At 33.9% G+C, this 16,305-nt stretch overlaps 2 protein-coding genes across 6 annotated transcripts; both read right to left on the reverse strand.

Annotated features, from left to right (window-relative positions):
• Positions 1–39: 39 nt before the first annotated feature.
• Positions 40–6,768, reverse strand: LOC101264572 (outer envelope protein 80, chloroplastic). Of its 5 annotated transcripts, none has more exons than XM_004249162.5 (16): positions 6,043–6,768; positions 5,769–5,862; positions 5,517–5,599; positions 5,316–5,410; positions 5,162–5,231; positions 4,426–4,519; positions 3,797–3,881; positions 3,660–3,695; positions 2,772–2,925; positions 2,558–2,692; positions 1,814–1,884; positions 1,650–1,728; positions 1,434–1,549; positions 1,162–1,309; positions 617–686; positions 40–457 (listed from the first exon to the last, which is right to left on the reverse strand). In XM_004249162.5, exons 1-16 carry the CDS (start codon positions 6,664–6,666, stop codon positions 303–305), a joined length of 2,109 nt encoding a protein of 702 aa, XP_004249210.1. In that variant the 5' UTR covers positions 6,667–6,768; the 3' UTR covers positions 40–302. The 5 variants fall into 5 exon arrangements, with proteins under 5 accessions (XP_004249210.1, XP_010312088.1, XP_010312089.1 ...); XM_010313786.4 differs by having other exon boundaries at positions 5,769–5,858; positions 6,043–6,760; XM_010313787.4 differs by having other exon boundaries at positions 5,517–5,607; positions 5,769–5,858; positions 6,043–6,760.
• Positions 6,769–8,365: 1,597 nt separating this feature from the next.
• Positions 8,366–13,191, reverse strand: LOC101253440 (putative calcium-transporting ATPase 11, plasma membrane-type). The gene is made up of 6 exons (XM_010313788.4): positions 12,814–13,191; positions 10,065–11,997; positions 9,820–9,978; positions 9,547–9,718; positions 9,121–9,419; positions 8,366–9,005 (listed from the first exon to the last, which is right to left on the reverse strand). Exons 2-6 carry the CDS (start codon positions 11,952–11,954, stop codon positions 8,706–8,708), a joined length of 2,820 nt encoding a protein of 939 aa, XP_010312090.1. The 5' UTR covers positions 11,955–11,997; positions 12,814–13,191; the 3' UTR covers positions 8,366–8,705.
• Positions 13,192–16,305: the final 3,114 nt, after the last annotated feature.

Raw genomic sequence — 16,305 nt, forward strand, 5'->3', positions numbered from 1 at the left:
ATATAAACTTCTTGTACAATTGTATCTGAAGCAAGAATATAACCTTAGAAAGGGGGATCATCTTGTTCCTTTTTCATGTCAAGAAGTCTATGAAAATACACCAAAATGCAAGTACAACACCAAACACTGGTGATTGGTTCTTGTTACAAGTGAATGGAACAAAAATAAAGAATAATGAAACAACTCATATATTGACATTTCGTATTCATTTTCAAATTTCTGTCATCCGTAACCACTGGATAGGTGGAAAGTAAAAAATGAACAATAGGATGGATCACCAAATATTGCAGATCCTAATAGTATCAGTTCCTTAAGCCAACCCCAAAGTGAAACCTCCCAGTACGCTGGTCATTGAAGGCGTACTCCAGTCTTAAAGGTCCCAATGGAGAGTCTACGCGAATGCCAACCCCACATCCATATCCACTTCCAGGTTTTCGCCTTGGTCCAGCAGGATCACCTGATAATGAAAAACAAACAATTAAATGAAAGCTTGCCAATGTACAATGTTCAATCCAGAGTTCAAAAAGTACTCAGAATAATTACCGTTCAAAAGGGGGGAACAGGAGAGGGGAGCATCAGCCAAAATAGTAAACAACATCAGACCAGGGATACATACCAGGAACACTTGGACCAGATCCAAGGTCTGAACCATAATCAGCAAATACAGCCCCTTCTACTGGCCCCGTCTACAAAATGTGGGAATATGATAAGAAAGATTACACATCGAGCATTCATGTCAAAGACGTTTATCAGATAACTATATTGTAGAGAAACCCAACGTGTACTTAATGGTTGATGAAGCTGGAACAAAGACCATAGGAAGCTTGGGTTCATATAAGCATAATAGAGGCAAAAAAGTTTGGTCATTTCTTTCTCATCCTGGTGGAGTGGAGGGATGCAGGTCCCTCGTGGTGTATTCAAGCTGGCTTGAATCCACAGTTATCAGCAACCGAGATGGAGAAGGGGAGAGCAAGAGAGCTAAGAAATCAAGGGAAAGACACACAGAGCGGTGTTCTAAAAATAAAGAACATTGCAACAACCAGCTTGTTAGAGTCGAAATAGCACCCATGCATCATTGGGATGGACGAGAAAGACAACAAAACCACCAATATCTAGAGAAGTTAAACTAACAGATTATAGTTTCCAACTGCCTCCACTCACCAGAGGGAATGAAATTTCACCACAGCCAACCACATAAGAGCGGCTGGAGCCGACTGCCCCTTCTTCATATCCTCTTACACTGTTGGTTCCACCAATCGCAAATGCTTCATGAGGCGGAAAATTACCAACCACATGACCACCAGAGAAGCTGAAAAAAAACTCAGAATAACCAGCAATTTTAAGTTATGGGAATTTATAAAGGATACAGTCAAAGGTAGAAAAACCAAATTTAGCACCTTTGAGCTAATCATCATAAAAACTGGAGACTGTACCTTAGGAGAAGATGCATAGGACCTAATGCCAATCCTTTTCTAGCACGAGCATTGACTCTGTTGAAAACTAACCAGTCTGACCACACAGGAAGTCCCTGATCCATGTTGAAAACAAACTGCAAAACAGCACGGGAGAATATCAAAGGGGTGCTTCAAGAATTTCTTTCAATCCCTTTATTTACTAGACAGAATCTGGCAGAACATTAGGAAACTAACCACTGAAGAACCAGGGTCACCGGAACCAGTATAAACAGTCTCAAGTTTAGCAAGTAACATATCATCATGAGTATTGCCACTGCAGCAGTTCAGAAAGGAACACAACACTTTATTATGGTCAGATATACAACACTTAGGCAGTATAAACCATTATCAATCTGTACCTTGCAGTGAGTGGGCTACTGTAGTAATCCCTTATAATAGGACTCCCCTTGTCATCCCGAGCACCAGCACGCTGAGAAATTCAAATAAGGACAAGTAGCAACCACATCAACAGAAATGAGAAACAAAGAATATGTCAAGACACTGGGAAGAATAATCAAATAACTCTGTTGATTCCCAAGACTAGAAACAAGAAAAGTCTTCATCCTCTTTGGTACACTCTTTAACAATACAAACTTTTCCTTAAAAGAATATTAAACTACTCATCCCTAGTTCCTGCTCAGTATTGCATAAATGACTCAAATTATTCCTAGGGCTTGTCATCATTGCATCGCTAAGCACAAGTGACATTTATCTTTTATTTTTATGTTCTCTTTAACAATGAATACTCCAAAGTTTATGTATAGGAAATACTCTTCGGTCCCTGAAACAACAGTGGTTCAATGAAATTTTATTACTCAGTCCATCCCAATTTTATGGCACAAGATGATGGAGGCGAGTACCCCGTGGGCCTTACGGAAACAACAGTGGAGTTTCTGACAGGCAGAAATAGTCATTCTCCTAGAGTAATCAATTCAACACAATGTCAACCGAAGACTAAGAAATCAACTATTATACACTCCAAATATCAATAAAGATCTTTCTCTCTACATTTCCCTCTATAACCATGCAAATCAGATCTGAAACTTAAATAATCATTTCATGGGAGGGCATAAATTATCTGAAGACATTACTATAAAAGCTACCTGAAAGATGATTCCAGCAGTCCCATTCCACTTTGGCCTGAATGGCCGACTGTATTCAATCCCGGCCGTGACACGTCCTATCGTCAGGCTACCATCAGGTTGGTTATGAACAAGTGTGCCAGGTGTCCTCGAATTCTAGTCAAAATAGAAAGTTAGGTAGAATGGAGCTCTCAAGAACTGTCATGATATATATTCTAGGGAACTTTAAAATTACCTGTATCATAATTGATCTTGAAGTTCTCTTATCATCTCCTTCAATCCACGGATCTGTATAATTTATCCGAAAGACTGAGTCAACTTGTCCCCGCTCTAGTGACAAATTCAACTTCTGATTTCTCCCGAAAAGATTCTTGTGGTATATGGCACAACTGAAATGGAAGGACATAATGAACAGCATATCCTAGGGAGAAAAACTGAAAGTAAACCTTTCTTCGGGAAAATAATTCAAGGTGGAAATTAGCAGAGATATCGACTATATAGATAACTACTAGTACCCAGTAGGTTAAGTACTCGCAGTGATGTATCCTTATAGTGATCTAAGGCTTTCTTCGAGAGAGCTATACTGTCTATAAAAGAAGTCCATGCAAGAATTTCTTTCCTAGACGTATTTTAGCTAAAAAAAAAAGGTAACTCATGCTACAGATTTCATTCCTGAGAAAAGATAGTCCTATTGGCATCTTCATAATGTCCTCATAAAAGCTATTTAGTGTAGATTGGCAGTTTATCTAATTAAAAAAAAACAAAAGTAATAGAAATATATAGATTTTGACAAGTTCTCTCCAAGGGATTATACTTTTCGTAGAAGCACTTCTAAGAAGAGCACTGAAATATGCTGCTTTACTTAAAATAGAAATCGTCACTTTAAACCCTTAATGGTTTCTTCAGAAATTGTCCCAAATGTTAACTGAACTTAATAAATAAAACTCTACATACTTAGCATATGTATAGGCTTCACCAGTACAATTTGATAAAGCACAGACAGTATGTGACGTAAAAGAATTTCAATTAAAAAAGCTATGCTGTGACCATAAACCGCTAAAAGATCTCCTAATATTGAAAACAGATCTTAACACCCCAGAGAATTTCATACTATCCCAATTACCTGCCAATCAATCCAGCAAGGGGTCCACTTGTGATCCTGAAATTAAAATACATACCGTGAACAACAGTAGAGAAACCAAAAGAGATACAATGACAAAGGAGTTCTCCAAGAATAATAACTTCTCAAATATCACATACCCACTTGAAATTCCACCACCGGCAGAAATACCAGCCCCACTCTTGCGCTCGACAACGTTCATAACTAAGTCTACCTTACCAGTATCTGCAATATAATATCAATGAGTTACTCTACAGAGAGCAATGGTAGCACACACAGTAGATGGCCAGAAGGCTAAGGTAGGGCCTTGATTCCACCAAATTTTTTGTAGTAAAGAAGGAACTATAGATGATGTAATTCAGTTGGTAGATTTCCTAGGATCCTTGTAAATTGTAATTAGTTTGAGTTTCATAGGTTCATTGTTGATAATTTTTGGAGATGGGAGCATAGCCCTTACTGCTGGATAATAAAAATTACCAATTTCAAAAAAATAAATAAATAAAGATTTTCCCTGGTATCCTTAACTTTTTTTCTTTGCAGAGACCTGCAAACACCATGTTTCTACAATTTCATTGTTATGATATTTTTTTTTCTTTCAATATTATATTATCATTTCACCCTTGATTCTGTCATGTAATGCCCCTGCCCCCAAACCTAAAAGAAAAAGAGAACATCCCAGTGATGCGCCATTAACAAAGATAAACATGCATTTATGCACAAGGAGAAGTGCGACAAGATTAGACAGTTGAAACCATCTTCACTAAAGCACCTCCAGAAGGTTGGGGAATAATGCTAACATCTTCCATAATGCCCATAGCTAAGACAGTTTCCACATCTCTTTTCCCTTGAAGCATGCTGTAAACCTAAAGAAGATAGACCAAATTTGACATTCATCAAGCACAACAATAGTGGATTTCCCAGGAAGAAATATGGCATACAATTTGAAAAATTCCATGGAGTTGCAAAATCAGCAATTTCACTTATGCCAATTCACAATTAAGAAGTTATAGAAGCGGCAAAGAGTAAGACATATTGGCCATTTGATACATTAACACTATGTGAATCACAATCTCAAAAAAAAAAAAAAAACTATGTGAATCACTCAAAGAGAAAACCATGATTAAGGATCTCTCCTCTTGCAATAAACAAAAAGAAAGACAATGTCAACTCTGTGACTTCTAAATGGGATGTATAAAAAGATAAACTAGAAAAAGTTGGGGATTTTATGTTGTACAACAGGCACAAATGAGCAGATGTTGGAAAAAGAAATAGAAAGGAGGATATGTGCTAAGCACTAACATACTTTACGTACTTTAGTTCGCTACTCTTATATATTGTAGCCTAGTTATAGAAACACAAGACTACTAAGAATGTGTTTCAAATTATAAAAGTTTAAGGTGTTACTACATGTATACTAGAAGACAGCTTAACACTAAATCTTTAAAAGAACAAAAAAAAGGAGAAGAAGAAAGATGTTAGACTAGAAAAGACTTGTTTAAGTATACCTGCCCTTTCTTTGTAGTAAGTTGCCGAAGTATAGTTTCAGGCCTTGTTTTCCCTACAGTTGGCTCACCACTGAGACATGCAAACAAGTGTAAGATAATGCTAACAGTTATTGCATTCACTAAAATCATAGGTATCAGAAAATTGGGTCCTTACGTCTTATCAAGGAAACGGATGGCTATGTTATTCACCTCTGCTTCAGAAACCTCTAGCCTAATCATACCTCCAGAGAGCATTTCTACGCCCGATACCTACAGGGCAAGATAACTCTAAGTCAGATTTTTGAAATCACAATGTAAGGCTTCAAAAAGAAAAATAAATGACAACAGGTTACATAGTTAATAACCAAGTGCTAACCGCTCCAAAAAGACCCCGTTCCATGTACCAACCATTTATAGAGCTTATTATTTCATCTATCCGCTTGATATTAACGATTTTTCCTGCATTGCTTGACACCAAAATAAGCAGAGCATGGGTTGCTTACCATACATAACGTAAAATATAGGCTGATTAGTCTAAATACTTTAAAGAGATAAATATAAAGCAGAAGCTCCTGATATAAAAATAAATGACGATAGAGGGTGTATAGAGAGAATAAGGAAGGTGTACCATATCCATCTCGAAAAGAATCCTCTATAAACTTTGCTGGAAGCACATTGGCTCCTTCACATACCAAACCATGGAACTCTTGGTTTGGTTCTACCTTATGCCAAAACCATAATGACATAAGCAATTACACATGCCAAAGAATGGAAAATAATACATTTTAGTTTAAAGATTACAACCATTTTGGAATGCAGGTAAATACTACTTAGAAACTTTAAATTTAATAAGACAATGGTCATTCTTATAAAAATGAAACTCTTTTTATTTGATTGAGTACCTGGAATACCAAGCGAATACCATCTCTAGTATCCACAGCAACAGGCATACAAGAGCAAAAGTAGCCACTAGCAATGATCCTATGCACATCTTCTTGTACCTCTTGCACTGTAAGCGCCGAATTGGGTCGGCAAGCTTTGAGAGCATTCAATACCTCATTCTCCAAATCCTTCCGTTCAAGTTCTTCCCCATCTTTGCTTCGCACTAACACTTCACTTATCAGAACTCTCTCCTCATTACCACTCCCGGTTTTCGTGCCCAACGACGGAGCTGAGTCATCCAAGTTGCTCTGACTCAATGCGATTGATGCACAGCAAAGTAAAGGAGAAGTATTTGATAATTTCCAGGGAAATGGGATGATGGGCTTTCTTAAAAATTGCAGAATTGCATTTTGGGGATTGAACTTTTGATGAAATGGGTGTTGGAATTTGGATAAAGTTCGCAAAAATGCAGCTCTGGGGTTGAGATTTTGACAAAATGGGTGTGGGAATTTGGGGAAATTCTGTACAACTAAGTGTAGATTGGCGAAGAATGGGTTTGGGGTATGATGGTGTAGAGGAGGAGGAGAGAACAGAGGAAGTTTTATAGAAGATGAAGTGAAGCGAACGTCTTCGTTTTGGAGCATAGCTGGAGGTTCACCGGCGCCGGCTTGCCGCACTCCGGCCGTAACAGAGAAAGAGAGGGAATCGTGCTTTAAACCCTTTGGAATTTATAAACCCAGGCGGTGTTAATGCTCAAATATATATATATATACTAGTCTCCGGACACGTGTGTTGCACGTGTATTTCAAATTAAAAAAAAAAAAGTATATAGTAAACTATTAGGAGAACATGATATTTTTTTCGAGTGTTCTCTCGATATTTTTGATCTAATGCACATTAAATAATTTTCAAAGCTTATCCATTTATAAGCAATTAAATGTACAGGCATAAGTCATCAACAACTAAAAAATTTATGAAATTGATCAATCAAAAGGTGATTAGATATCAATATTTGTAAAATATTCCAAGAAAGACACATCAAGTTAAAGAATTAAAAAGAAAATCAAAAGGTGATTAGATATCAATATTTGTAAAATATTCCAAGAAAGACACATCAAGTTAAAGAATTAAAAAGAAAAAAAGTGACGTTACTTAAAGTCTTCTTGCATCCTTGATGTGTATCGTTACAAATGTAACTACTTCCTTAAAAACTTTTACATATATCCAGATTTATATTTATAGGCTTACAATTACTATCCATCACTGCTAGAGAAGACTTGGAGTTGCCACATTTGTTGAAGAAAATGTGATATATTTTGCTAGCAAACAGCTACAATTTTAATTTATTATTAATAGTTAAAAAGTTTATAACATGGCTTTTTTTTACGCGGAAAACTATGCTTAGAGAGTTTCAAAGAGAGTTGATTATCATTCAACATCAAACCATATGTGTACAACACTCAATTTTTTATGTGTGTTTATACCTTTTAAGCTATTTATTTTACCTATTAAAAAAATTAGAAAGTTATCATTCAAATTAAGTTAGCAAATCAAACGGAAAAAAACTAGACTTAATAAAATTGTACCTGAAAATTAGAAAACGCTTTTGTACCCACTTAACAATGGAAGCTTATGCTGAATGACTAATATTGAGTATGTTTATATAGCGTAGTCTTGAAGATTCGTTGATAAAAACTTTTTGATATTCCTCAATTACTTAATTTGATTCCTTTCAACTTCTCTTAATTAGCAAAATACGTTTCAACTTCTATATTAATTAAAACTTTATTAGTGTTCATCCTATTTCGTTGTTTCACATAGTAATTGAGTAGACGGCTGAACTTATCATTTTGCTCCTCTATTATGTAATTCAAATATTACTGTTTAATTTATATTTGGGTAAAGTATTTTATTACTTTTTAATTTAGAATAGGAGCAAAATAGTAATTCAACTTTACATTTTAGAGCTTCATACTTATAATAATATATGATATGATTAAAGAAATATGAAAATTCATGTATTATTAGTCTAGTAGCGTGAAAGCTATCCGGACACCATCTACAAATAAATAAATCATATTTCATTGATTTATTTTCCAAAATTTACAATGACGAATCTTCAATTTGAAATTAAATATAGTTTTATCTTAAGAATTTATAGTTAAAGTTGAATTTTTTTTATAGATTTTAAATTAAAATTTGAAACGAGTCTCCTAATTAGTGTTGTATACTTCTTAAAGAGATGAAATTTGATTTTCGAAAAGAGTTAACAAAAATTCAACAAATAATTTCATGATTGTGATTCGACGATCGATTAAGTAATTGAATTACGAAATCTCTAACTTTTGTCTTCACAAAGAAACCTTTTTTTTTCTTTCTATTTAAAAAGATTCCTACATCTCAAAATGTGGGTTCACAACTACAAAAAATGAGTAAAAATTTCAAACAAAAAACCTTTCCATTGCTTGAATGGTGTACAATGAGCTTTTTTTTAAAGTCTTCAGCTTGTATTTTCTTTGCATTTGGTTGTTTTTTTCCTTTTCTCACCGCACTCGAACCTTGACCAAATAAACCATATGTATGTCCCTTTGACTTCTCGATGTGAAAACACAGAGCCAGGACGCTGATCTTTGAATAGGAAAACGAGCCATTCCATATCGCGTTGGTTTGATCTTCCTTTCTCTTAGACAAGTTCTGGACCATTTGGTAGTAGATTATAACCATCATGATGCTTATTCTTGTGTTCAACAGGTATCAACTTCAATATTACTGCAACTATCAAGCTTGCAGCACCAATTAAGACACTGAGTAGCCATAGTTTCCAGCTGAGCGGTGTAGTGCTTGCCAACGTGCCTAAGAACTCAACGATGATAACTTGGAAAACGACAGTGGAAGTTATGACACCTACGAATATCCAGCTTCCAAAAATGCCACGGAACACATTTATCTTCTCTATGTCACGACTGTTTATTTCATTGAAAACCTGTATCAAATCGCGGAAAATATCTCAGTGACAATTTTACACATACGAATCCATAACAAGGAAAATGTTCGTTCATTTTCCATACGTATACTGCACCAAAGTTTACAGCAAGTACCTGACAGAAAACAAATGTGTTGAAAATGAAAGTATTGAGAACTATGGTAGCATCTGAACCTTCGAGCCTCAGAATCTGCTTTCCAGTGACGTTGAAAACTAAAAGTATAGCTAGTTGGAAGATACTTTGTCCGATTATATTTCTCCACATCGTCTTGGAAATCAAACTCACTTCCCTTCCAACAGGAGGTCTGTTCATTAGTTCTTCATGTGGTGGTTCCGTAGCCAAGGCAATTGCACCTAAAGTGTCCATAATAAGGTTCACCCACAGCAGCTGAACCGCGGTAAAAGGAGCAGATCCTGTTATGTTATAGCGACAGGTAAATATCAGGTATCAATTCAGAAACTTGTTCTCACATTTTTTCAATGGAATACACTGATCGCTTACAGAAAAACGAATGAAGAACTCGTATAGAACATTGAATACCTGAAATGCATGCGGAGATAAAATTGATTATCAGAGCCACAACACAGACTGTCAGCTGGAACTGCACAAACTTTTGAATATTTATGTATACAGAACGACCCCATTTAGCCACATTCACGATTGTGCTAAAGTTGTCATCGAGCACTATAATATCAGCACTTTCTTTAGCAACCTGAGAATGTATTTAAGAAAAGAGATGTCAAGAACAGCTTCATTTGGAAGGTTTAATACAAGAAATGGTAAATTAACGTATGACAGGAGAAATTTACAAACCTCTGTGCCTGCTATACCCATAGCAAATCCAATATCCGCCTCGTTGAGAGCAGGAGCATCATTTGTGCCATCACCAGTAACTGCAACAATCTCATTAAACATACCTTTTAGATTATTTACCAACACAAGCTTGTCCATTGGTGATGCTCGAGCGATCACCTACATTCAAGATTCGAGCATTTCAGGAACCATTCATTTACACCACACGAATCTGCAAGAGTGAGATAAAACAATCAAGAGTATACCTGAATTCTAGGAATTATATGCCTCATTTCATCAGGAGTTTTGTTGCGAAATTCTGGACCTTCAATAGCCAAACCATCAGCAGTTAGTATCCCGCATTCTTTAGCAATGGCTTTGGCTGTCTTAATATTGTCACCAGTGACCATTCGCACAGTAATTCCAGCAGCTAAACAAGTTTTTACTGCATTTTTAACTCCAGGTCGAACTGGATCTTTAATCCCGACCACAGCAACCAATGTGTAGCCACTATCAGGAATATTATCATTTTCATAACCATCCTCAATGTCTTTGTAAGCCAAGCAAAGGGTACGCAAGGCTTCACCAGTGAAGTCATTAATGACATCCATAATATTTCTTTTTCGGTTATCTGTCAAATGAACAATTTCACCATTAAGATCAATAAACCTGTCACACATTTTAAAGATTATCTCGGCTGCACCCTTGCAGAAAGCTCGCTTGTTTCCATCTGGGAGAGCAATAAGCACAGACATCTTTTTCTTTTCCGAATTGAAAGGCTCAACCTTCAGCAGTTTACAGCCCCTTCTTTGCTTGTCAATATCACCACCAAGAAGCGATCCATATTCTAATATTGCTGATTCTGTTGGTGTACCGAGAATAGATTTCTTTCCGCCCTTGTCCTTAACAACCTCTGCTACCGTATTGTGAAATATTGCCTGCAGAAGCAATGTCATTTCATTTTCACGTATATTCAAAGTTATTGCATCCCGACCTGCATCAGTTTCTACCTTTTTCGTTTTTTCACAAATCCATATCTTGTTAACTACCATTTGGTTTGTTGTTAGTGTTCCTGTCTTATCTGTGCAGATGCAAGTAGCTGATCCCATCGTCTCACATGCGGAAAGATGTCTCACCAATGCCTTGTTATCCATTAGCTTTTTCATTGCAAACGCAAGACTCAATGTCACTGCCAGAGGCAGTCCTTCTGGAACCGCAACAACAATTATAGTTACTGCTGTCACAAAGTAATTCAGAAGAGTCATTGCATCACCAGAAGACCATTTCATGAGCTCATGGTGCAGTACTTTCTCCACCAGAAATCTAACAGTCAACACCATAAACGTCAGCAGAGCAAATGCCAATCCGATCTTTCCAATAATGGTAGCAACACCACTCAACTTAACTTGCAGAGGTGTCTCGTCTTCTACGCCCTCTGCTAATCTCTCCATCAGCTTACCCCATTCAGTTTTCATTCCAACAGTTGTGATTAACATCTTAGCTGAACCATCTTGCACTTTGGTTCCCGATAGAAGAAAAGGTCTTCCTTCATATATGCTTATTGGCGCACTCTCACCAGACATGCTTGATTGATCAATTAACAAGCTGTATCCGGATACAAATATCCCATCTGCAGGAACCAGATCACCGATAGATAAATGAACTACATCACCAACCACCAAGTCATAAATCGGAACCTTTTGCATGGATCCATCTCTTGTGACCTGGATAAGTATCTTTTTCTTCTCCTTATCCAAATCCCTGAACTGCAACGACTGCCTATAGTCACTAATTGCAGTAACAACGACTACCAAGAATATACTAAGCAGAACACCTAGTCCATCGTACGTTCCTTTTGGCCAGCCTTCCGTGGCAAATCCCACACTAATGGAGACAACAGCACAAACCATGAGGATAATGAGAGTGATATCCTGCAAAGCCTCCCAGAGGAAAGTCCAAAATCTCTTAAAAGCCTTCTCGGTGTACTTGTTCGATCCATATACATTTTGTCTGTAAGATACATCACTTGTTTTGACTCCTACATTCAATGAGACACTCAGCCAACTCGCAACACCTTCAACTCCTCCAACTTTCCTTAAGGCTTCGATATCATATGAACTAACAATCAATGCGAGTTTTTCCAGTTCAGCCTCCATGATACCATTTCCCTTAACACTTCTGGAGGCTCACTGTAACCAACTGGAGAAAAATAGAAATGACATGAACAAAGCAGAGAATTAGACACATTTGGCCAAAAAACTCCGGAACTCAACTTGAAGTTAAATTACAAATTTTTCAAGAATTTGAAAAACAACAAAATTTTCACTTTTCTCACTCCAAATTACTCACAAATAGTCAAAAACAACTCTAATCTCTATTCATGGTCCAACACAACTCCACAAATATCAATTTCACTTTGAAAACAAAAACTATATATTCCCTCCGTTTAAAAAAGAATGACACCTATTCGCTCTTTAGTCTGTTTCAAAAAGAATGAGCACTTTCATTTTCTTGCAACATTTTAAATTTTAACTTTCCACGTGACATATCTAAGACCACAAGATTAAAGGGCATTTTGGTACATTTGACATAACTTTAATGTAGAACCACAAGATTAAATAATCTTCTTTCTTTTCTTAAACTCTGTTCCAAGTCAAACTAGGTCATCCTTTTTTAAACGCAGAGAATATGTTTTTTTTTCAATTTCACAATGAAACATAGTCAAACGCCCACATAGATCATATAAAGCAGTACCTTCTGAGAAGGATAGAGTGTGCTCAGACTTTAAAACAGTATTGTCAAAAGCTAAAAGTTGAAGAATTAGTAGATTCAATATAAACATGATCTTATTATATACACACATACTGACATAGAGCTCAAGCCAAAAGTTATATAAACTAAATCATTGTAAAAAAGCAATTCAGTCTAGACAAAAATAAAATAAAATCAAGTTAAGCAAAAAAAAAACAAAATATAAAAATCATACTATATGTTACGAAATAATGAAAAACTCACACTCGCCCTGTTTACATCTTGAGAAGCAGTTGGATGAAGAAACATAGTTGAGTTTGAAGCAGAGCTGACAAAGCACGAATCTAGCCGAACTAAATAACTTTAGTTCAAACTTTGTATTTTATATCGAAAACATTAACTCAAACGAGTTAAAATTTTCAAACTCATAAAATTCAAATTACTAATATTATTCTCCTTTGGAAAAAAAAAAGAAGTTAATTTATTGTTAATCTGTTGAGTGACAGTGTAGCGGTACAGATGGGGCATAATCACATGAGCTTTTATGAAAAACATAAAACAAACCAAATAATGACAAAATCCAATATAAGATCCAAGATGTGAAAAAAAGAATTTACAAAAAGTACAGTACAGTAAAAGTACACATTAATTTATTTTGAATAAAATAAAGCAAATTGAAAAAAGAAAATAATACTTAACCTCGATCCGTTATTAAATTAGTACTAACTATTTTTTAATATTTTCGATAAAATAAATAAAGGTATACGATATCTCGTGAAATTAATCGTACAGCTTTATATGAAATAGCTAATTTAACCATTTAGAGCCTGTTTGGCTCAGCTTAAAAGTTGGTCAAACTGACTTAAAAACTGGTTTTTGACTTATTTAGCTGTTTGACAATACTCAAAATAACTTATTTTAAGTTTAAAAGAAACTTATTTTAAGCCAAAAGTTAAAAGATGGGGTAGAGGTGCTTTTTTTTTTAGCTTATAAGCTGTTTTAAGTTGACCACATTTTTATCTTTTTGCTCTTAATATTTTTATACAATCTCCAAATTACCCATATAATCCTAACATTTCTTTCTTCCATTTTTCCCTTTTCACGTTTGACATAACAACTTTAGCCCTTTTATCCAAACGCATAACTGCTTATTTTAAAAATAAGTTTCAGCACTTTTAAAAGTACTTTTTTAAAGCTGCTTTTATTAAGCCTATCCAAACGAGCCCTTAATTTAAAAATTGTTGTTATTATTCCATTCTTATTATTTCATCCATTAAATTTAAAATAGTTTCCACTAGCCAGCTGCATAATTATGTCATATTCTACTTCATGGGGGCCATATTAGGGTAGTTGGGTATATGAAGGGCGGGAAAATGATTAGTATAAATTTTATAATTAATATAAATATCGAATAAAATAAAATATCGATTTTTTTTTGTATAAAATGTTAGAGATAATACATTTGAAAAATTAAAAATTATTTAAATTTGAATATTCGAGACTTTGAATTATCTTATATAAACTTAGGGTTACTTATAGAAATTAAAAGTCGAAGAAAATGTCTTTTGATTCAAATTTATATCAAAAGTAAATAATCCTTTTAACAAATATTATTTTCAAATATTTCAAATAATGAATAAATATAATATTAATTATATTCGAACTAATTTTTAACAAATTAAAAGCTGTTAAAACACGGCCCTACACATCCAACTGTCGGGCTTGCGGATAAAGATTATCCAGCAAAGAGAAAGGGACTAATAATTATGAAATAAATATATTTTGCATTAATTTATATTTTATTACTTCAAAAATAGTATTTTTTTTAGCAATTTATAATTCCCATTTTCAAATCATATAATTTAAAATTTATAAGATTAAAGAATATTTTAATATAGTTAACTTATTTTTAATTTAAAATCACAAAATATAAAAAAATTCTTTACTTCCTTAACTTCATGTCAAGTTAAAATAGAACAATCAAATTAAAACAGAAAAACATATGAAATTATGAAATATTATTAGATTTCATACGAAAAAATTAATAAATAATATATTTTTAATATAATAAATAAACAAAACGAGCAATAAAATTTAAAAAAATAGTAACATAATAATGCACGAGGAAATTAACACTAATATGATTATTATTATTATTATTATTGTTTATGTGATATTTAATGGGATAGTCAAATTATCATCAATTTATCTTTTTTCAATTGTCATATGTTCTTTGTATGTTCACACATTAGTACACCAATTTATTTAAATTTAATTAATTTAAATTAAATAAATGAACACGTTTTATCACATCTTATTACTTTATTATTATAATGTCGTGATTAATTATTGGTATACGTTCCACCCACCTTACATAAGGATCCATTAAATAATTTGATATTTAAGTGAATTTCTTGGAATAATCCCCAATAAGTATTTTTCTTAATAAAAAAAATTAAAAATTAATAAAAAATTAAATATGTTAAGTAAAAAAAAATTAAAAACTAAGTTGAAAAAACAATTTATTTTTTAGCTTAAGCTACCTATATGTCAAATGTTTTAAATTTTATCAAGTTAATTATGTTAAGTAAAAAAATGAAATTAAGTAAATTTTGTTATGAAACTATATGAATTTAGAAGAAGAATAAAGTAGGGAGAAGAGAAGACTTTTTATTTCAAAGTATATTCAGGATTAATAGATCTTCTTTAAATTTTATTTACAGTGAAGGAAAACCGTTTATTTATAGGGGAAACCTAACTTGGTCCCAAAGTACGATTCCTAACCATATCTTAGAAGGACTCCACATAATTAGACATTCACTATAATACAAATTGTTTATAACACCCCCCCCTTGAATGTCGGTAGATTATATGCCTCGTTAAAACCTTACTAGATAAAATCCAGTGGGAAATAGATTTAGTGAAGAAAAAAAAAATATACATATCTAATAATAGGATTATGGATGTCTCATTAAAATCCTTGCAAGGAAAATCCAGTGGGACAAAATCTTGTGCGGAAAAAAAAACACATCGCGTATTAAAGCCCCTAATGACAACATCAATTCAATGACTAGAATCTTTGTTTTCCAAGTTTGTGCACCATCTTCTTGAAAGTTGTAGTCGGTAGAGACTTGGTGAATAAATCAACAATAATATTACTTGAACAGACCTCTTGCATGTAGATATCATCATTCTTGGGAGCTCATGAGTGTAGAAAAATCTTGACGAAATATGTTTTCTTCTACATCCTTTTATGAATCTTCCTTTCAGGGTCAAAGATTTCTCCAAGTTTCTTACTTTAACTTCTTTAATCAAATAATTTATTGCCTTTTGAAAACTCTTCAAGAGTTTCAATTCTAGTTATCAACTTGCATAACAATATTTGTATATGCTTCATGCATTTTGAATCGATTTAATCCTTATAAAAAGTATAAACAAGTTCTTCAAAAACTTGCACAAATTTTAGATTTTGAATCCTTCATGACTTTTCATATTAATTTTGTCAAGTGATAACATTCAATATTAAATGTATGATATATTCTAGTGCCTAGATTGCAAGTCAAATAAGATTTACGCTTTCCAAGATGCATCACTCGACTTTTCACTTGATAATTATATCTACATCAACATACTTTAATAAACGTAGAGTTTATATTCTCATAATCTTTTACAATATTGCGCGTTATTGTATCAAAGATATCGTCAACGATATATCATTTTGTATCGATTCTCAATACGACGTAACTTATTGAGATG

This window comes from Solanum lycopersicum, chromosome 10 (assembly GCF_036512215.1).
Source record: "Solanum lycopersicum chromosome 10, SLM_r2.1".
NCBI lineage: Eukaryota > Viridiplantae > Streptophyta > Magnoliopsida > Solanales > Solanaceae > Solanum > Solanum lycopersicum.